Source organism: Sparus aurata, chromosome 9 (genome assembly GCF_900880675.1).
Source record: "Sparus aurata chromosome 9, fSpaAur1.1, whole genome shotgun sequence".
Classification (NCBI taxonomy): Eukaryota; Metazoa; Chordata; class Actinopteri; order Spariformes; family Sparidae; genus Sparus; species Sparus aurata.
This window is the reverse complement of record NC_044195.1, coordinates 10,157,705-10,172,044: the sequence shown is the minus strand read 5'-3', so window position 1 is coordinate 10,172,044 and position 14,340 is coordinate 10,157,705. Positions and strand designations below refer to the sequence as shown.

The window sequence follows — 14,340 nt, the reverse complement described above, 5'->3', positions numbered from 1 at the left end:
CTGCGAACCCACGTCCCAACCGGCTGCATGCATGTAAGTCCATTTTCATTAGAGCCTGAGTGCTTAGCAGCGTGTAATAGATTTCATCATACTCCACAGTTTGTATTTAGCTGCCAAAGCCTTTCAGCGCGGCTAAATTGTACAACAAACAATGTTCCCACCTACGTCGAGAGTGACTGAATGAGTCACCACACGCACATTAATGCAGACACAAGCCATCCACTTTTTCCCCTATACTACCAGAGGATGCATCAGTGCGTGTAAGTTGAGCAAATATGTAATACAAAATAATGAATATGCTTCCCATATTATAGGTTTATTGTAAATATATACTCATTATTCATACCTGTACAAAGTCGGCTGGCCCCATGCAAAAACATCTGTATCAAAACTTTATTCGGTAGAACCAGTTCTGGAGTAACATGTGCCATGCGTTTGATTTTTTTTTCTGTTGTAAGTTAGGTCGTAACACAGATCATCATTCCAGGCATCCAGATTTCCTCTTTCATGCAGTGTTACAATGAGCTGCACGTCTGCTCCTGCAAGACATTTCCAACAAGTATCCCCAAATCATGCTCAACCAGTTATGGGGAAGGGGAGGAAAAGTGCACACAGGCTAGATTTGACATGACAGCCACCAGCTGCTCACCTTGCTACAGAATAAAGGAGTGTTAGACAGGTTGATGATCGTGACAGCAAGCAGGGCTTCAGTGACAACTTGTATGTTTTGCAGGGGGAGTAATAAGTAAAGTAAGGCTTTTGAGAGGACCGGCGACTGCGTCTGGAAACATTTAAGTTCGCCCAATTCACCAAAAAACTTCTTGTGGTACAGTATTCAGACATACAGATGTTTTAAGACTTTAGTTTCTGAGATTTTTTCCCCCCCCCACAAGAAAAGGAAATTTGTTTGTGGAGCTCAAAATATATTTTTGACAGACTTTGACAGTCATTCGGGATATTCTGCAGACCTTAATGTGACACATTTTCATCACAACTACTATCTAGCAAAGTAATAACACGCTATAAAAACAACTGGCAGCTTGATAGGCGACAGAGGGATGCCTACAAAACTGTGGGGTAGAGGGGTGGGGCCTGGGGGAAGCAAGGGCAGGAGAGTCTGGCAACAACTGAACCTGAAGAGCGAAACTGAACTTTAACTGTCTCCATAGCTTGAAACCCCCAGAAATATCTGAACATATGTTCTTTGTAATTTAGGTGACCAGTCATAGAGTGAATTAAAGGACCTTTGATGTTGAGAGTCAGATTTACATGTCTTTCCTGATTATGAAGTATAAAAACAGTCAATCCTCGGAGAGACGCGAACAACTCGCATTTTGAATCTGCTTTGAATGAGCAGTCAAATTGTGATATCAGAATATATAGTCATTTATGGCCCTGGTTACAAAAACACGGGCAAGAGCTGAAGCAGAATGATGGTGGGTGGTGTCAGAGCTGACCAATTAGAGCAGACTGGGCATTTCATGAGGGGTTTCTTAAAGAGACAGTAGCTCAAACATAGCAGGTGAACAGAGGTGCTGCAGCAATGGACTGTATGAGAAATGTGTGTTATTTGCACATTAAGCATGTAAACATTTTGTAGCAGACACCCAAAATAAACGTATGAAGCTGAATATGAGCATAGTATAATGCCTTTAAGATGAAGGTCTTTTTTGCTGAGCCCAAGCGGTCATCACATTGCTGCAGTGGTGTAAAAATGTACTTGAAAGCGCAGCTAAAAAAAGGTCAAAACATCTATTTCAGCCTGGTGTTTGGTTACTCTTTGACAGAGCAACTGCAATTGAGCCCAACAACATGATATAAAGCATTCAGAGTTACAGCTCCAAAATGTCACAATTGTTCCTTTGTCCAAAACAATGAGATAACATCATGGAATGTGCATCAAAGATGACCATTACAAACCATCTGATATCAGCAGGTAAAGAAAAGGAACTAGTCTGATCCACTGTTCTCTCTACATACTGTACATTATTCGATTCACCTCATTGAGACTGCACAGCTCACTAACCCAATATGCCCTTCTAGAGTCCCATCCCTTCCCACAATGACACTACGACTGACTTACTCTATATAAATTAATAACCAGTTGGTGACATCACTCTTCACTGTAAAAGTCCATAAAGTTTAAAATCCAACATATATTTGGGCTACAATGCAGTTTTGCTTGTTACATATTGAGGTTTATTTAATCAGAAAGCACTGTTGCTACTGTTGGTTGTGCTATCCGTACTTTTTTTGCTTTAGAGTCCTATAACTTAAGTCACGATGTCTTAATTTTGTAAAGGTGAAAAGGTTTTTTAACATCCCATTTACAAGCCACACTGACCTCATTAATTGCTCAATTAGAGATGGGATGAAGACTGACAGCTTAATAACGCATACTTTAGTGTGCATGTTCTAATTTAGATGGTTTGCAAAGTGTCAATTTATTGGAGCTAAAATGTCTAAAATAAGTTACTTTTGATAAATAAAAGCAAGAAAATACAATCTCATGAAGAGAAGAGCTGGGTGGATGTTCGATGGGAAAACATACCGGCTACTTAACGCTATTAATGGAAAAAAATCACGTGAAAGATCAAACAATGAGTAAATCAAATGACACAACTCACAATCACCGGTAAAGGAGATAAACTTAAGCTTTTTAAAGAGTCGACATAATCAGCGTCAGACCACTGAGGATGCAAACAAGCAGACACCTAACACAACAGCGAGCACACGAGAAAACGGATGAAACCATGCAAACAGAATGAAAAAGTTTTATTGAACTAAATTGGGAATGTAATCAAACTTTTGACTGAAATGAGTAAAAGAAAAAAAAAAAATCCAGACCACAAACAAACACACTGTAGATGCAAAACCTACAGACAACCTAGTTTCAGTACTAGACTTCACATTATTCCTTCTAAGTTGCAGTAAAACTCCTATTAAAGGAGAGCAAAGGACAAGTCGTGGGGAGGTGAAAACTCTAATTCTACAGTGACTTTTAAAAGGAGGTTATCGATTCTATCAGTGCATCTTTCCGTTCAATGTTTGTGGTGAGCGAGCTCTGCTCACTGCTCAGACAGCAGCTCAACCGTATCCACGTCAAAATACAGTTACAGGACAGCTGCAGGCTCTCCGACTAAACACAAGTTACTGCGGTTTGTTCATAAATAAAAACAACAACAAAAAAAACTCCAGTTCATTCATGATTTGTGAGCACCTATACAACCCGGACAACAGCTGGAGAAAATAAAGTTGCATGTCAGTTGTGGCAGTTTGAAAACTGGCTGGGCGTTGCATTTCTTTAAGCAGATTTTGTTCCTCTTCTGTCGCTTGTTTTGGTTTCTTTTTTTGTGTCTGAATGCTGTCGGGCTCACTCCACTTTGCTGTAGTCCTCTGCGTGGCCCAGCACCTTCTTCCTCTGTCGGATCATATGGAAGTAAAGCTGGGGGAAGACTGAGGGGGAGGCAGAGGAAGATCAGATTGTTACCAACAGACTGAGGGAGTTTTACAACTCATTACAATACACTAAAAAAACAAGGGACACAAATCTGCTTTTTAAACTCAGTGTAAAATTATTACTAGGTTCACTTGTACAACAGCTCTGCCATCAAGTTCCATTATTTATTAAGTAATGGTCAATGTTCTTGTGTTGTACAGGACTGCATCATGTATGTGAAGAGGAAAATTACAAATACTTAATCAATATAATATACTCAAGTACAACACCACCCTTGATCATGACCTCAAAAATAAATGAATCAATAAATAATAGAAATATTTCAACACCACCAGAATGCATACAACTGAATGATGAAACTTAACCATCAAATACTGCAGAGACTGTTGTGACTATCAGTCAGCACAGTTCAAACTCTTTCTATTCACCAGTGGAATCATTTTATAGAGACAGAAATGGAGATAAATTGACATTTTATCTATGAACTCTCTGATGCTAGGATTACCTTGACAGGTCAGGTGATGCTTGAGGCTAGAAAGCAGGCACTTAACGCAGCTTCAACCATGATAGAAATTTGATTTCTATTTTTATTTTGTTTCATTATTAACTTGTTGGGAGATATTCTGCCTATGTGATGGAATCTAGAGAAAGACCCACATGGATGTGCTTTCAGTAGCTTTGCTTCTATATGACTGTCACTAGTCATAATGGTATGGCTGTATTGTGACTCAAATGCAAGTATGAATGTATTTAAGGGGCTTTGTGTAACAATTTGTAGTAATTAACATGTATTAATCACTAACAGAGAACAACATTTGCTAACATTAGTTTAAAATGGAGTCAGCTAACATAAACGAGCACAAGGCAGAGGTTCTCAAATGGTCAATGTCAATGCAAAGACAGAAGTGGAGACAAATATATTCATATCTGCTCTGGATGTTGCTCTCAGCATTGAGGTTGAATGACCATAGACACAAAACACTGCTGCGGTCAGATTTATTCAGGTATATGCAAAGGATTTTGATAATTCGTGATTTAAAGCATTTTTTTACTGGAAGCACAGTATCGTCAGTATATCCTGTTTATTGTCACTACGAGAGGGGGAAAAAGTAAAATCTGCATGTTGACTTACGGGGAATGTAGGAGATCATGATGAGGATGAGGAAGGTGTAGTAATCAAAGGAGAAGTTGTACTTGTTGGGCAGAGTGACAGAGTACAGGCCTGTCTTCTGCACGTACGGCAGCGCTGCATAGATAGTCAGCAGTTCCCCGGTCACTCCCATGGGATACAGCACAATGAAGAAGGTGTACCTACAGCAGAAGGGTTTGTCAAAGACAAGACAGGAAGAAAATAATAAATCATACATTATTCATTGTTACTGCAACAAGAGGGGTGGGCGGCATAAACAGCAATACACTGAAGGACATTTCCATTGTATGGATTTGGCACTCAAACATTTCACTTGTAAGAAAATGTGGGTGCTACAGAGGCATGACCAAACAAAAAGAAAGTGGTATAAAAAAGGCACTTCATCCATAGTTTGGACATGGCTTGGTTTTAGGAACTAAAAAGCTGTTGGCAGAGGCAGTTTTTATCTCTTCAGGAGAGAGTAGAGGAGTAAGAGGAACGTTTGAGGATGTGCCGGGCTTTGACACAAGTTATTAAAGACGGGAATGATACATGTAAATCATTATCCTTGAAAGAAAAGCCAGCTATGGAAGGACTTATAAACACCAAAACTAGGCATGAGGAGACATGGTTTCCATTCAAACTACTGAGACACTTTAAAAGTAGCGTTAATTTCACAGAAGACTAAACAATGAATGATTTTCCATGAATAAGACAACAAGATAACGACAGACTAAAATCATTAAGTCTTTAAACTGTAACTGTGACTACATCTACATGTAATATTGTTCACCTTGATAACTTTGCTTAAATCTCCCTTTATTTTCCTTGACAAAAAAAAGAAACGTATTTTTCTAATGCAACAGTACTGTGTCCTGTGCGGGGCACATGTTTCATTGTATAAAAGGTCTCCGTGTTTTTAAGTAATTGATTTAAACAGTATTGTATTTATAGAGTGAGGGCCGAGGTGCCGACCTGCTCATCAGGAGCAATACAGCACTTTCTCTCCAAAGCACCCCATGATATTTCTATGCACAGCACACACACACACACACACGTCTGTGAATGAGCCATTGGGAGCCATATTGGATTAAGTATCTCGCTTGAGGATACTTCGACAGGCAGCTAGGGGATCAAGGGATTGACTTGTGGACCACCCTACCTCTAAAATCTTATAACAACAGAACATTTCACTACCTCTGCATGTTTCTGAATGTTTCATCATAAAAACTTTGGAGGGATCAGGCCTTTTAAGTATCGCAATTAAATCTCAGAGCTACACTGAACCGATCGTCTCCTACAGAGAAGAGAGAAAATACCATGTCCAAATGCGGCGTCTGTCTTCTCTGATCCTTCTCTGAATTTTCAACGCATGCAAGACCAATTTTTTCTGCCTCCCGGGTGCGATTCAGACTGAAAGTCAAATGCCAATATTGCGATGGTGTCATTTGCTACCTAGCAACAAAGACCGCAGGGAGGGAGGCACTAAACAACTGTTGCCTGGGTTGAAGATGCAGCTGAATCCCATTGGGCAGATTGCGATTTTTATGGAGGAAACAACACAGGGTTTTTTGGGGTTTTTTTTATTGAGATTTGATGTTTTTTTTATATATATTTAGTCAGTGTTGGAAGTAAGGCCTTTAAAGAGTCATTTGTTACTGGGATAACAGTTTCCTCTAACAATATCCCATTCACAAACCTCCTCAGCCTTTTGATCGTTAAAGTATCTGCAAAAAGAGTCACATATCTGTTTTCTGCGTTTAAATGAGGTCATTTAAACAGTACCAGAGCAAATTGCCTAATTGCAACAAGGAATTGTTTGAGTAATTTATGACTTTTTTTCCTACAAAAGGCCAAACTTTCAACATTATTAACAGGGGCTGTGGCTCAGAAGGTAGATCGGAACATCAGTGGTTTCACTGGGGTGGTGGGTCGATCAGTAGACCAGAATAGCACTTTATAAATGCAAGTTTATGTATGAAGTGTTTGGTCATGTTTGTCTCATGTATTGCATGCCAAAAAAAACTGAGAAAAGTGCTATCATCCATCAAAAACACAGGATGGGTGATAGCCAATTTATTCGTCCTTTTGCCCAAAACTTGACCCAGAGTTAGTCATTAAAAACATCTGTATTTAATTTAACAAAATAAACCACACTACATCAGTGATTTTTGCCGTATTAGAATTTTGCCAAATACAGATCAAACAGTTAGCTGGTCTAAGGAAAAGGCCACTTTGCTATATATGATAATTCATCCATGTTTTTCAGCAGCTAGCATACAAATGTCTCCTGCTCTGAAACCACTCTCAAGATGATTTTCCTACCTTGCCCATTTGATGAGGTATGGCAGGTGATTGAGCAGGCTGAAGGTGTAGAAAGAATAGCGGATGATCTCTGTGACAGTCCAGGCTGTGACAAACAGCAGCACGCTATCCTCACTCTGCACCTGCACAAACACACACAAGGCATGATGGGAGAAGGGCAGAGGGACAGACGGCTTGCATCATGCTGCTGGAGGCTAACTGAGGCTTTTCTTCGCCGAACCATGCTGTTTGTTTCAGATGCTGAGAGATCAGATCACACTGCAGGCAGACGGACACTTTCCTCAAATATTAGGATAAAACCAATTCAAATATGATGTTAAAGAAAAAGCAAACGTCTTATCAACCAGTAATAACTTAAACATTCCACACACAATGAAAATATAAAGGGGAAAGATGGAGCAGCTTGAGAATATGTCAGTATAGCATCATACAACAGACACAAAGGAAACACAGCATTTAGACCATGAATATATACGTTATTCACTACACTAAATTTCAAGGTTTAAGATTCATTCCTGCAACCCGACAGCAAGACCATCTGACGTTACTTACACATGTTCTCCTCTCCCATCTATCAACGGGGCAAACAGCACATCAACTGGTCACTTTAGAACATGATTCTGTGTTTGCATTTACATTGGGGATGCATCGAAGTGAAAATTCTTGGCCGAAGCCGAGCATAAGGAAATACTTGGTCGGATACCTAAAACTGAATAGGATACCATAACCTACTAGCAATTTTTTTTTTTTTTCAAAATCAATTTGCACATCTGTACCATTGCTTAAGTTAAATACATTTTGTGCTTTTTTTGCCTTTTAATAGCAAAATTATAGATAGATAGATAGATAGATAGATAGATAGATAGATAGATAGATAGATAGATAGATAGATAGATAGATAGATAGATAGATAGATGAACAGTTTTCTTACACACATCACAATTCACAACTTTTGTATTTACAGCTGTGATGTCACTCAATCCGATTTCATTTCACAGACTGTTTTAAACAACGCTGATTTCTGTGTGTAAGTCAGAAAGCTCATCTTACCTCCCTGACACTATGTGTGACGGCCCAGGTGAGGAAGACCCGGGACAGGACCTGGAATCCAGTCAGAACCACTGAGGAAGGAACAATTCCTGAAAATCACGCAAAAGAAAAACACTCATATGTGAAGGATGCAAGAATACTGGTCGTTGAATGCACATGAAGTCTAATTCAAGGGACAGACTTGCATCTATCTCAGCCAGGGATATTACTATTACTGTTAGTCACAGTTGGGGGCTCTGAGAGGTCAGTCTACAGTATATAATGATATAACTATTGTAAATGGTGCAGGACTTTGATGTTCTTTTTAATTTATTTTCAAAAATCTGATAGTTATATACAGCAATTTAAAACAATTTTCAAACAATTAAAGGATTTTTTTGTGCTGCTGAGTTAGGATAAACTTAACTTCATGAAACGCTGTCTCTGACCAATTCTTAATTATTCGAGTTTTGTTGTATATTGAGTGAATATTGAGGCAAGCTTTCATCCAATGAAATGAGTTTAGGTACTGAAGAGAGTATCAGAGGAGAAATGAATGCCATTCATTTACTATTCTGAGTCTAGTTTTCAGTTGTTGTTCTTCTCTCTCTCTTAGTTTTTAGCTGTTTTGTTGTTTTTCTCCAGCTCTAGGAATACAGCTTGTGTGGACCTCTGCAGTTAAATGTTCCTTTTTACTTCAGTAGATGTTACTTCGAATGTAAAAATGCTGAGAAGAGCAATGATTGTCATGTGGAATGGAGAGGATTAGGGAAAGAATTTTTAAAAATCAAATTTGCCCCAAATCCTTTGTTTATAACTGCATATACAGGAAAACATGTGGATAACAGATGTCTGGTTATAGTATGAATGAGCTGTCAAATCCACACAGAGGGCTAAGGAAATAAATGTTGATGTAGTGTCTTCAGATGGCCAGTGGAGAGGATCCTAGAGCTGTCTGTGTCTGTGTGTGTGTGTGTGTGTGTGTGTGTGTGTGTGTGTGTGTGTGTGTGTGTGTGTGCGCATGGCAGCTGCAGGGAGTCTGGGTAATCTTCCTTTAATCCTAGATAATGAAGGGAATGGACTGTGAACACCGGCGTGACGGCCAGGAGAGAGCCACTTGCTTCTCCCACATTAACACCGGGAGAGCTGACAGCTTCTCCGCTCTGTCTTTGGCAAACACTTGGATATGAAAAGCTTCTGTTTGTCTGTTTGTATTAACATCTGAGACACAAGTGCAATCTGACGAGTCCTAATGCCAGTGTGACCAGCCAAAACGATCATTTAATATAAAAGCCGAGGCTGCCTGACTTGTCGTGATGACTGAGGATATCCGCAAACAAACAACAACACAACAATAACATGTTCTGTTTAGATTCGTCAAAATTGTATCTGTAATATATATGTACATTTTTATGTATAATTCTAAATAGTCAAAATGTGCATGATGTGACATTTTGTTCAGTTGATGAATGAGTAGCAGCGGCCTTGAATGAAAAAAAAAATACAAACACTATAAAACATTTTTCTGAGCTTTATCTTTGTTTATAAATAATTTCTAGTAAATAATACTTTCATTCCTAATAACATGTCAGCAGCTGAACAGCCTGGTGATCAAACATATTTATACTCTGCATGAATCTAAAAGCAACATAGACATTTTATATCTACTGCTGGAACTCTCTGACATATTTAAAAGACTGCTAAAGACCTCTCTGTTTAGACTCGCTTTTGTATTTAATGTCTATCACTTTGTCTCTTTGCTTGTTATTATGATTTCTTCTTTACTTCCATTGTGAAGCACTTCGCAACGTTTCTACTCTTGAAAATTGCTATATTAAAAATGTATTATTATAATTTCAAATGGACTGATACATCTACATACACACGTCAACCTGTCACGATACTAAGTGAAAGTAAAGCACATACTCTTTTCACAGCTTCTAAAATTCCTTCTGACCATTAATAATTTAATGTCACAGCTGGGTGACAAATCAAAGGAACTATAGTTCAGGTGTGTCAGTAAGGTGTTGTGTCACCTCAAGCTTTCAGAACAGTTTCAGTCTGTCAGAGTTGACTGAAGAGGTGAGCACCATATTTCCTTCTTTGATGTAAGAAGTCCAAACAGTGATACCTAACCCTCACAGACATGAGCAGATGACAATAACTTGACCATAACTCATTAAAATATCTGGTTATGGTCTGCTGACTGTACAGCTGATAGCCAATTACTCACATCATTTGCAGCGAGCCCTCCTGCTCCGTACGAAAGCATCATTTACACGGTGACCTGCACATACTGTATGTCTACTTTAATTTGATTTAGTTATGACTCCAGCTCGCATATCTTCACCTAAAATTGTCCCTAGTTGAGGTATACTGAATTTGAGTTGAGTTGTGAAAATAATCACGTACAAAAAATATGTGTCACATCATCAAAACTTTAGAGTAGATTAGTGTTTTCATATAATCTAATGTCTGTCTTGTCCAATTACCTGAACAATAATAGCCAAAATGTGATGACAGATATTTCAAATTACCATTTTAACAAGTGATATTGTAACTATAGATACATTACCACACCAATACACGGTTAAATTATTTGTGATACTCTCTCTGAAGTGACTGCGCAAGAGTTTTACTGGTAACAGAGTAGTGAAGGTAAGGATGGAAGCTCAGGAGACACTCACCTACAGCACAGTGCAGTATCTGTGAAAGGAGAAGATAACAGAGTTACTCAACAGCTTATTTCAGTGTGTTATTTTAAAACTCCATAATACAAAATATATTTCTCTCCAAAATCATTCAACTTGACATTATAGAGCCTGTAGTGCTCACTGCACACAGATAACTACATGGAAGGAAAATGCTGATGTTAAACAAATCATGTCTCCCATCACTGAGATACAGAGTGTCTGGATAAGATCACTGAAACGCGTCACGCTGCTTAGCCTTTGCACTTTACACATGTGTGTGTACTGTGTGTATATGAGCACTCTGAACACATGTGAGGGAAACAGATAATTATCTTTCACCTTGATTTGTACAGGCCCTCGTTTTTCTATTTGATTGTAAGCCGCTATATTTCTACTGGTTAAAAAAAACGTATTTCTTCGGTTATATGCCTTTAACGCAGTGTCGTCTGACATAACGTTAGCGTGCTGAAATGTTAGAGGACATACTATACACTGTACAGATAACAGGCCTGTCTGTGTCACTGGACAAGGACTGCTGAGACAACTGATGGATGTAGCCTTAATCATTAGCAGTGCTGTAAAATTATCACGTTTATGGAACACTAACACTGTCTCTATTCATAAACTGGATGTTGCACACAGATAAAAGCAGTAACAGTCATCATTTAAATATTGCCACATTATACAGTGAAAACTGTATTAAATTGAATACATTGTGGCATTTCATTATGTCAGTATCGCCCAGCCCTTGGTGCTTATCTCACCTCAAGAATAGCTCCTGTCTGAAAGAACTTCAGGGGCTTCTCTATGGAATAGTACAGCCCATGGTAGCTTCCTCTGGCCAGATAGGCTCTGACAAGACCCACAGCTATCACCAGCCACCTGGAGAGCAGAGGGGACAGGGAAAAAAAAAAAAAGTCAATCTCATCAAGAAAACAGAAATCTGTTAGACGATGTTTGTCCGGATCTGTCATCATATATACAAATATTGATATGTGTTTAATCAACAAGTGCTGACCAATTATATTAACCATGATGATATATCTCAACATAATTTCCCTAAGCATTCATTTATGAACCTGACTGGAAATCATATTTAGAAGTTTTATTCCTGTGTAAATATGTAACTGTCAGGTTGGTTGTTTTTGTCGATGGAGAACTTTTGCCTGATACATAGGGATGCACGATATAAATCTGCCCAATAAATCACCTGCCAGATAATGGGAAATGTATATCATTGTTATCGGCTGCTAATTATAGAGGACAAATAGCAACATGGCTGAAAGAAGCAACAAGGGCTCAATGAGAACAGAATGCAATCTGTGTTTTTTAACCCAACAAATCCTGTTAGAGCGATGGAACATTAACTTACCCATCTTAGCTCACTACATTTGAGCCTCCTACCTTCAGGTGTGCATGACCTAGTACATAATTATTGGTTATCAGTATCAGCGGAGAAAAATCCATATTGTGCATTCCCTACTGATAAATGTTTCAGCACATTCATTCGTAAGGCCATTACAATAATGCACAACACCATACAGAATTACTTTGTCACCCTCAACACAGGGGTCAGAGGTCAGCTGCAGATCAGGGACTGTGGAGGTAATAGCTGTGAAAGTGTTGCAGGAAACAGGAGCAGGGCGGAAGTTTCACCTCACACTTTGGTTCCCACGGTGAAGAATGTGATTTGTATCCATTAGGCCTATAAGGGCCGTTATGAATATCAATATCAGGGGCAGTTGGGCAGAAACTGAGCACGCCTGCTTAGCTGGCAGAATCTGAATGCAGACGCTGCATTTGAAAAGCGAAGATGTGGGTGCACAACACCCTAACGATCGCGCAGCACAAAGCCAGCACTGTATGGCCTATCGACACTGACGCATACACAATGTCACAATGTGACCTAACTGGTTGGAACAGCAAGCAAACATCACCCACCATGCCATTGTGCAACAGTCTAAAAACCACTGTAATAAAAGACACACACACACAGACAGATATCCCAGTATCTGGGCCCAGCAGCAGAGGTTATAAAATTGGCGTCTACTACTTAATATCAAGCCTCCTTTCATACAAATCTAACTGTACAGAGATAATGGCATCAACAAAAGTAATCTACAATGAACTTTCCTGATAGATTTTACTGCTCTGCATTTTCAATGATTACAAAGTCCTGTCTAAAAACCACCACTGTTTGCTTGAAATAATTCATCACGCTGGCTGCTGGTCAACACATTGGTATAATGTGGTTATTGTGACTATACAGTGTCTTAGATTTCGTAAATCACTATATCGTGATATGACATAATAGTTATCTTTTCCTGGTTTGAAAGGCTTTAACGTTATAAGATTGTCTGAACAAATAACATGTTTGCACTTTGACTGCTCTGATTTTTGTTTCAGAAACTGCATCACCCTTCAAGTTTTGACATAAATGTTTTCCAAGCATGTATTTTCGTACACAAAATACAAATCTGAGCAGGAAACTTTCCAAATAATTTCATGCCTTAGTCACAAGTTCCCTCTCAATCAACCCGGCACTTCACCTGCAAACATCCCACCAGCCATTTTCAGTGACAGGTGTCCTCGCTGTGCCTGCAGTTACCCTATACATTTCTTTTCATTTTTGATATTTGCCTGTTCATTGATTTTCAGATTAGCAGATTATTTGTTGAAGACAAAATAAAGTTAAAAATGCCAATCACTAGTTCTGAACGCGGAACTAGGCATCTCCAACTATGTTGTTCTGTCCTATCAGCGTCCAGAACTCAAAGATGTCCCATTTAGAATAATTTAATCAATAAGATAATAGTTAGAGTTATATACAACAGCGACAAGTAGCATATGCCCATTTAACTTTTAATCTATTACATGTTGCTGATTATTAAAAAATGTTGTCCAAAGAGTATTTTTTTTATTATTAACGTATTATGTGGTTAAAATAACTGAGCGTGTTTTCTTAGCGTCTGGTTAATAATTTGGTGTGCATGTTACATAAACAAAATTCAATAGTCGCCGTGCAAAAACAATACGACAATGCGAGACGGTAACGCCACCCTGCAGACAATAAACCATCTGTCCTAATATTGTTGTATTGTGTGCGGCGGAGACTCTGTCAGTGTTCATGTGCACGCCAGGTGGCTGTCTGTTGCTCATGTGACGTTAATCTGTGCAAAGAGTTAAAACGTGGAGGACGCAAACTCAAAGTTGTTCCACTGCACAGCATGTTAGCGCTGTTCCCAACGAGATCTGCATGCAGTTTGCAGGTTAGCTAATAAACCAAACATAACGCGGTAACACTACAGCGGCTAAATGTCGCTCCCTGCTATTCAGTCCTGATTTGCTCAGCTCAACACACACACACACACACACACACACAATCGCACACAAAAACACACACGCTCCAGCACAGCAGCATTAGCACGAGGGAACACGCTACATACCCCGCTGTCATAACAACGTTGTAAATGACGAGATAGGCCGTGGCCAGGGCCCCGGGTCCCTTCTTTTTCTTCGCGGCCACATCACCGTGAGCCGCCTTACTGGTCCCAGGAGCAGCTGCCGACATGACTCCAACCCTGAACGGTCTTTGGTCCTGAACGACGGCGGCTGTCAGGTTCACCGAGTCAGGAAACGAACAGGGGCCAGACCCGGAAGTGTCGTGCCGAAGCGAGAGCATTATTTCCACCGCACTTCCGCCT

The 14,340-nt window shown here is 39.4% G+C and overlaps 1 protein-coding gene across 1 annotated transcript; it reads right to left on the bottom strand.

The window, feature by feature from the left end:
- Nucleotides 1-300: 300 nt before the first annotated feature.
- Nucleotides 301-14,305, bottom strand: hacd2 (3-hydroxyacyl-CoA dehydratase 2). The gene is made up of 7 exons (XM_030428848.1): nucleotides 14,083-14,305; nucleotides 11,401-11,518; nucleotides 10,631-10,649; nucleotides 7,965-8,053; nucleotides 6,915-7,036; nucleotides 4,593-4,771; nucleotides 301-3,456 (listed from the first exon to the last, which is right to left on the bottom strand). Exons 1-7 carry the CDS (start codon nucleotides 14,205-14,207, stop codon nucleotides 3,374-3,376), a joined length of 735 nt encoding a protein of 244 aa, XP_030284708.1. The 5' UTR covers nucleotides 14,208-14,305; the 3' UTR covers nucleotides 301-3,373.
- Between the last annotated feature and the right edge of the window lie 35 nt (nucleotides 14,306-14,340).

Bases quoted from the DNA above. Each gene is read 5' to 3' on its own strand.
- hacd2 (XM_030428848.1), bottom strand. From the start codon at position 14,207: ATGTCGGCAGCTGCTCCTGGGACCAGTAAGGCGGCTCACGGTGATGTG. The intron at 11,519-14,082 runs GTATGTAGCGTG...TCTGCTCTCCAG, and splicing joins AACGTTGTTATGACAGCGGG to GTGGCTGGTGATAGCTGTGG. The intron at 7,037-7,964 runs GTAAGATGAGCT...GTGTTTGTGCAG, and splicing joins TCACACATAGTGTCAGGGAG to GTGCAGAGTGAGGATAGCGT.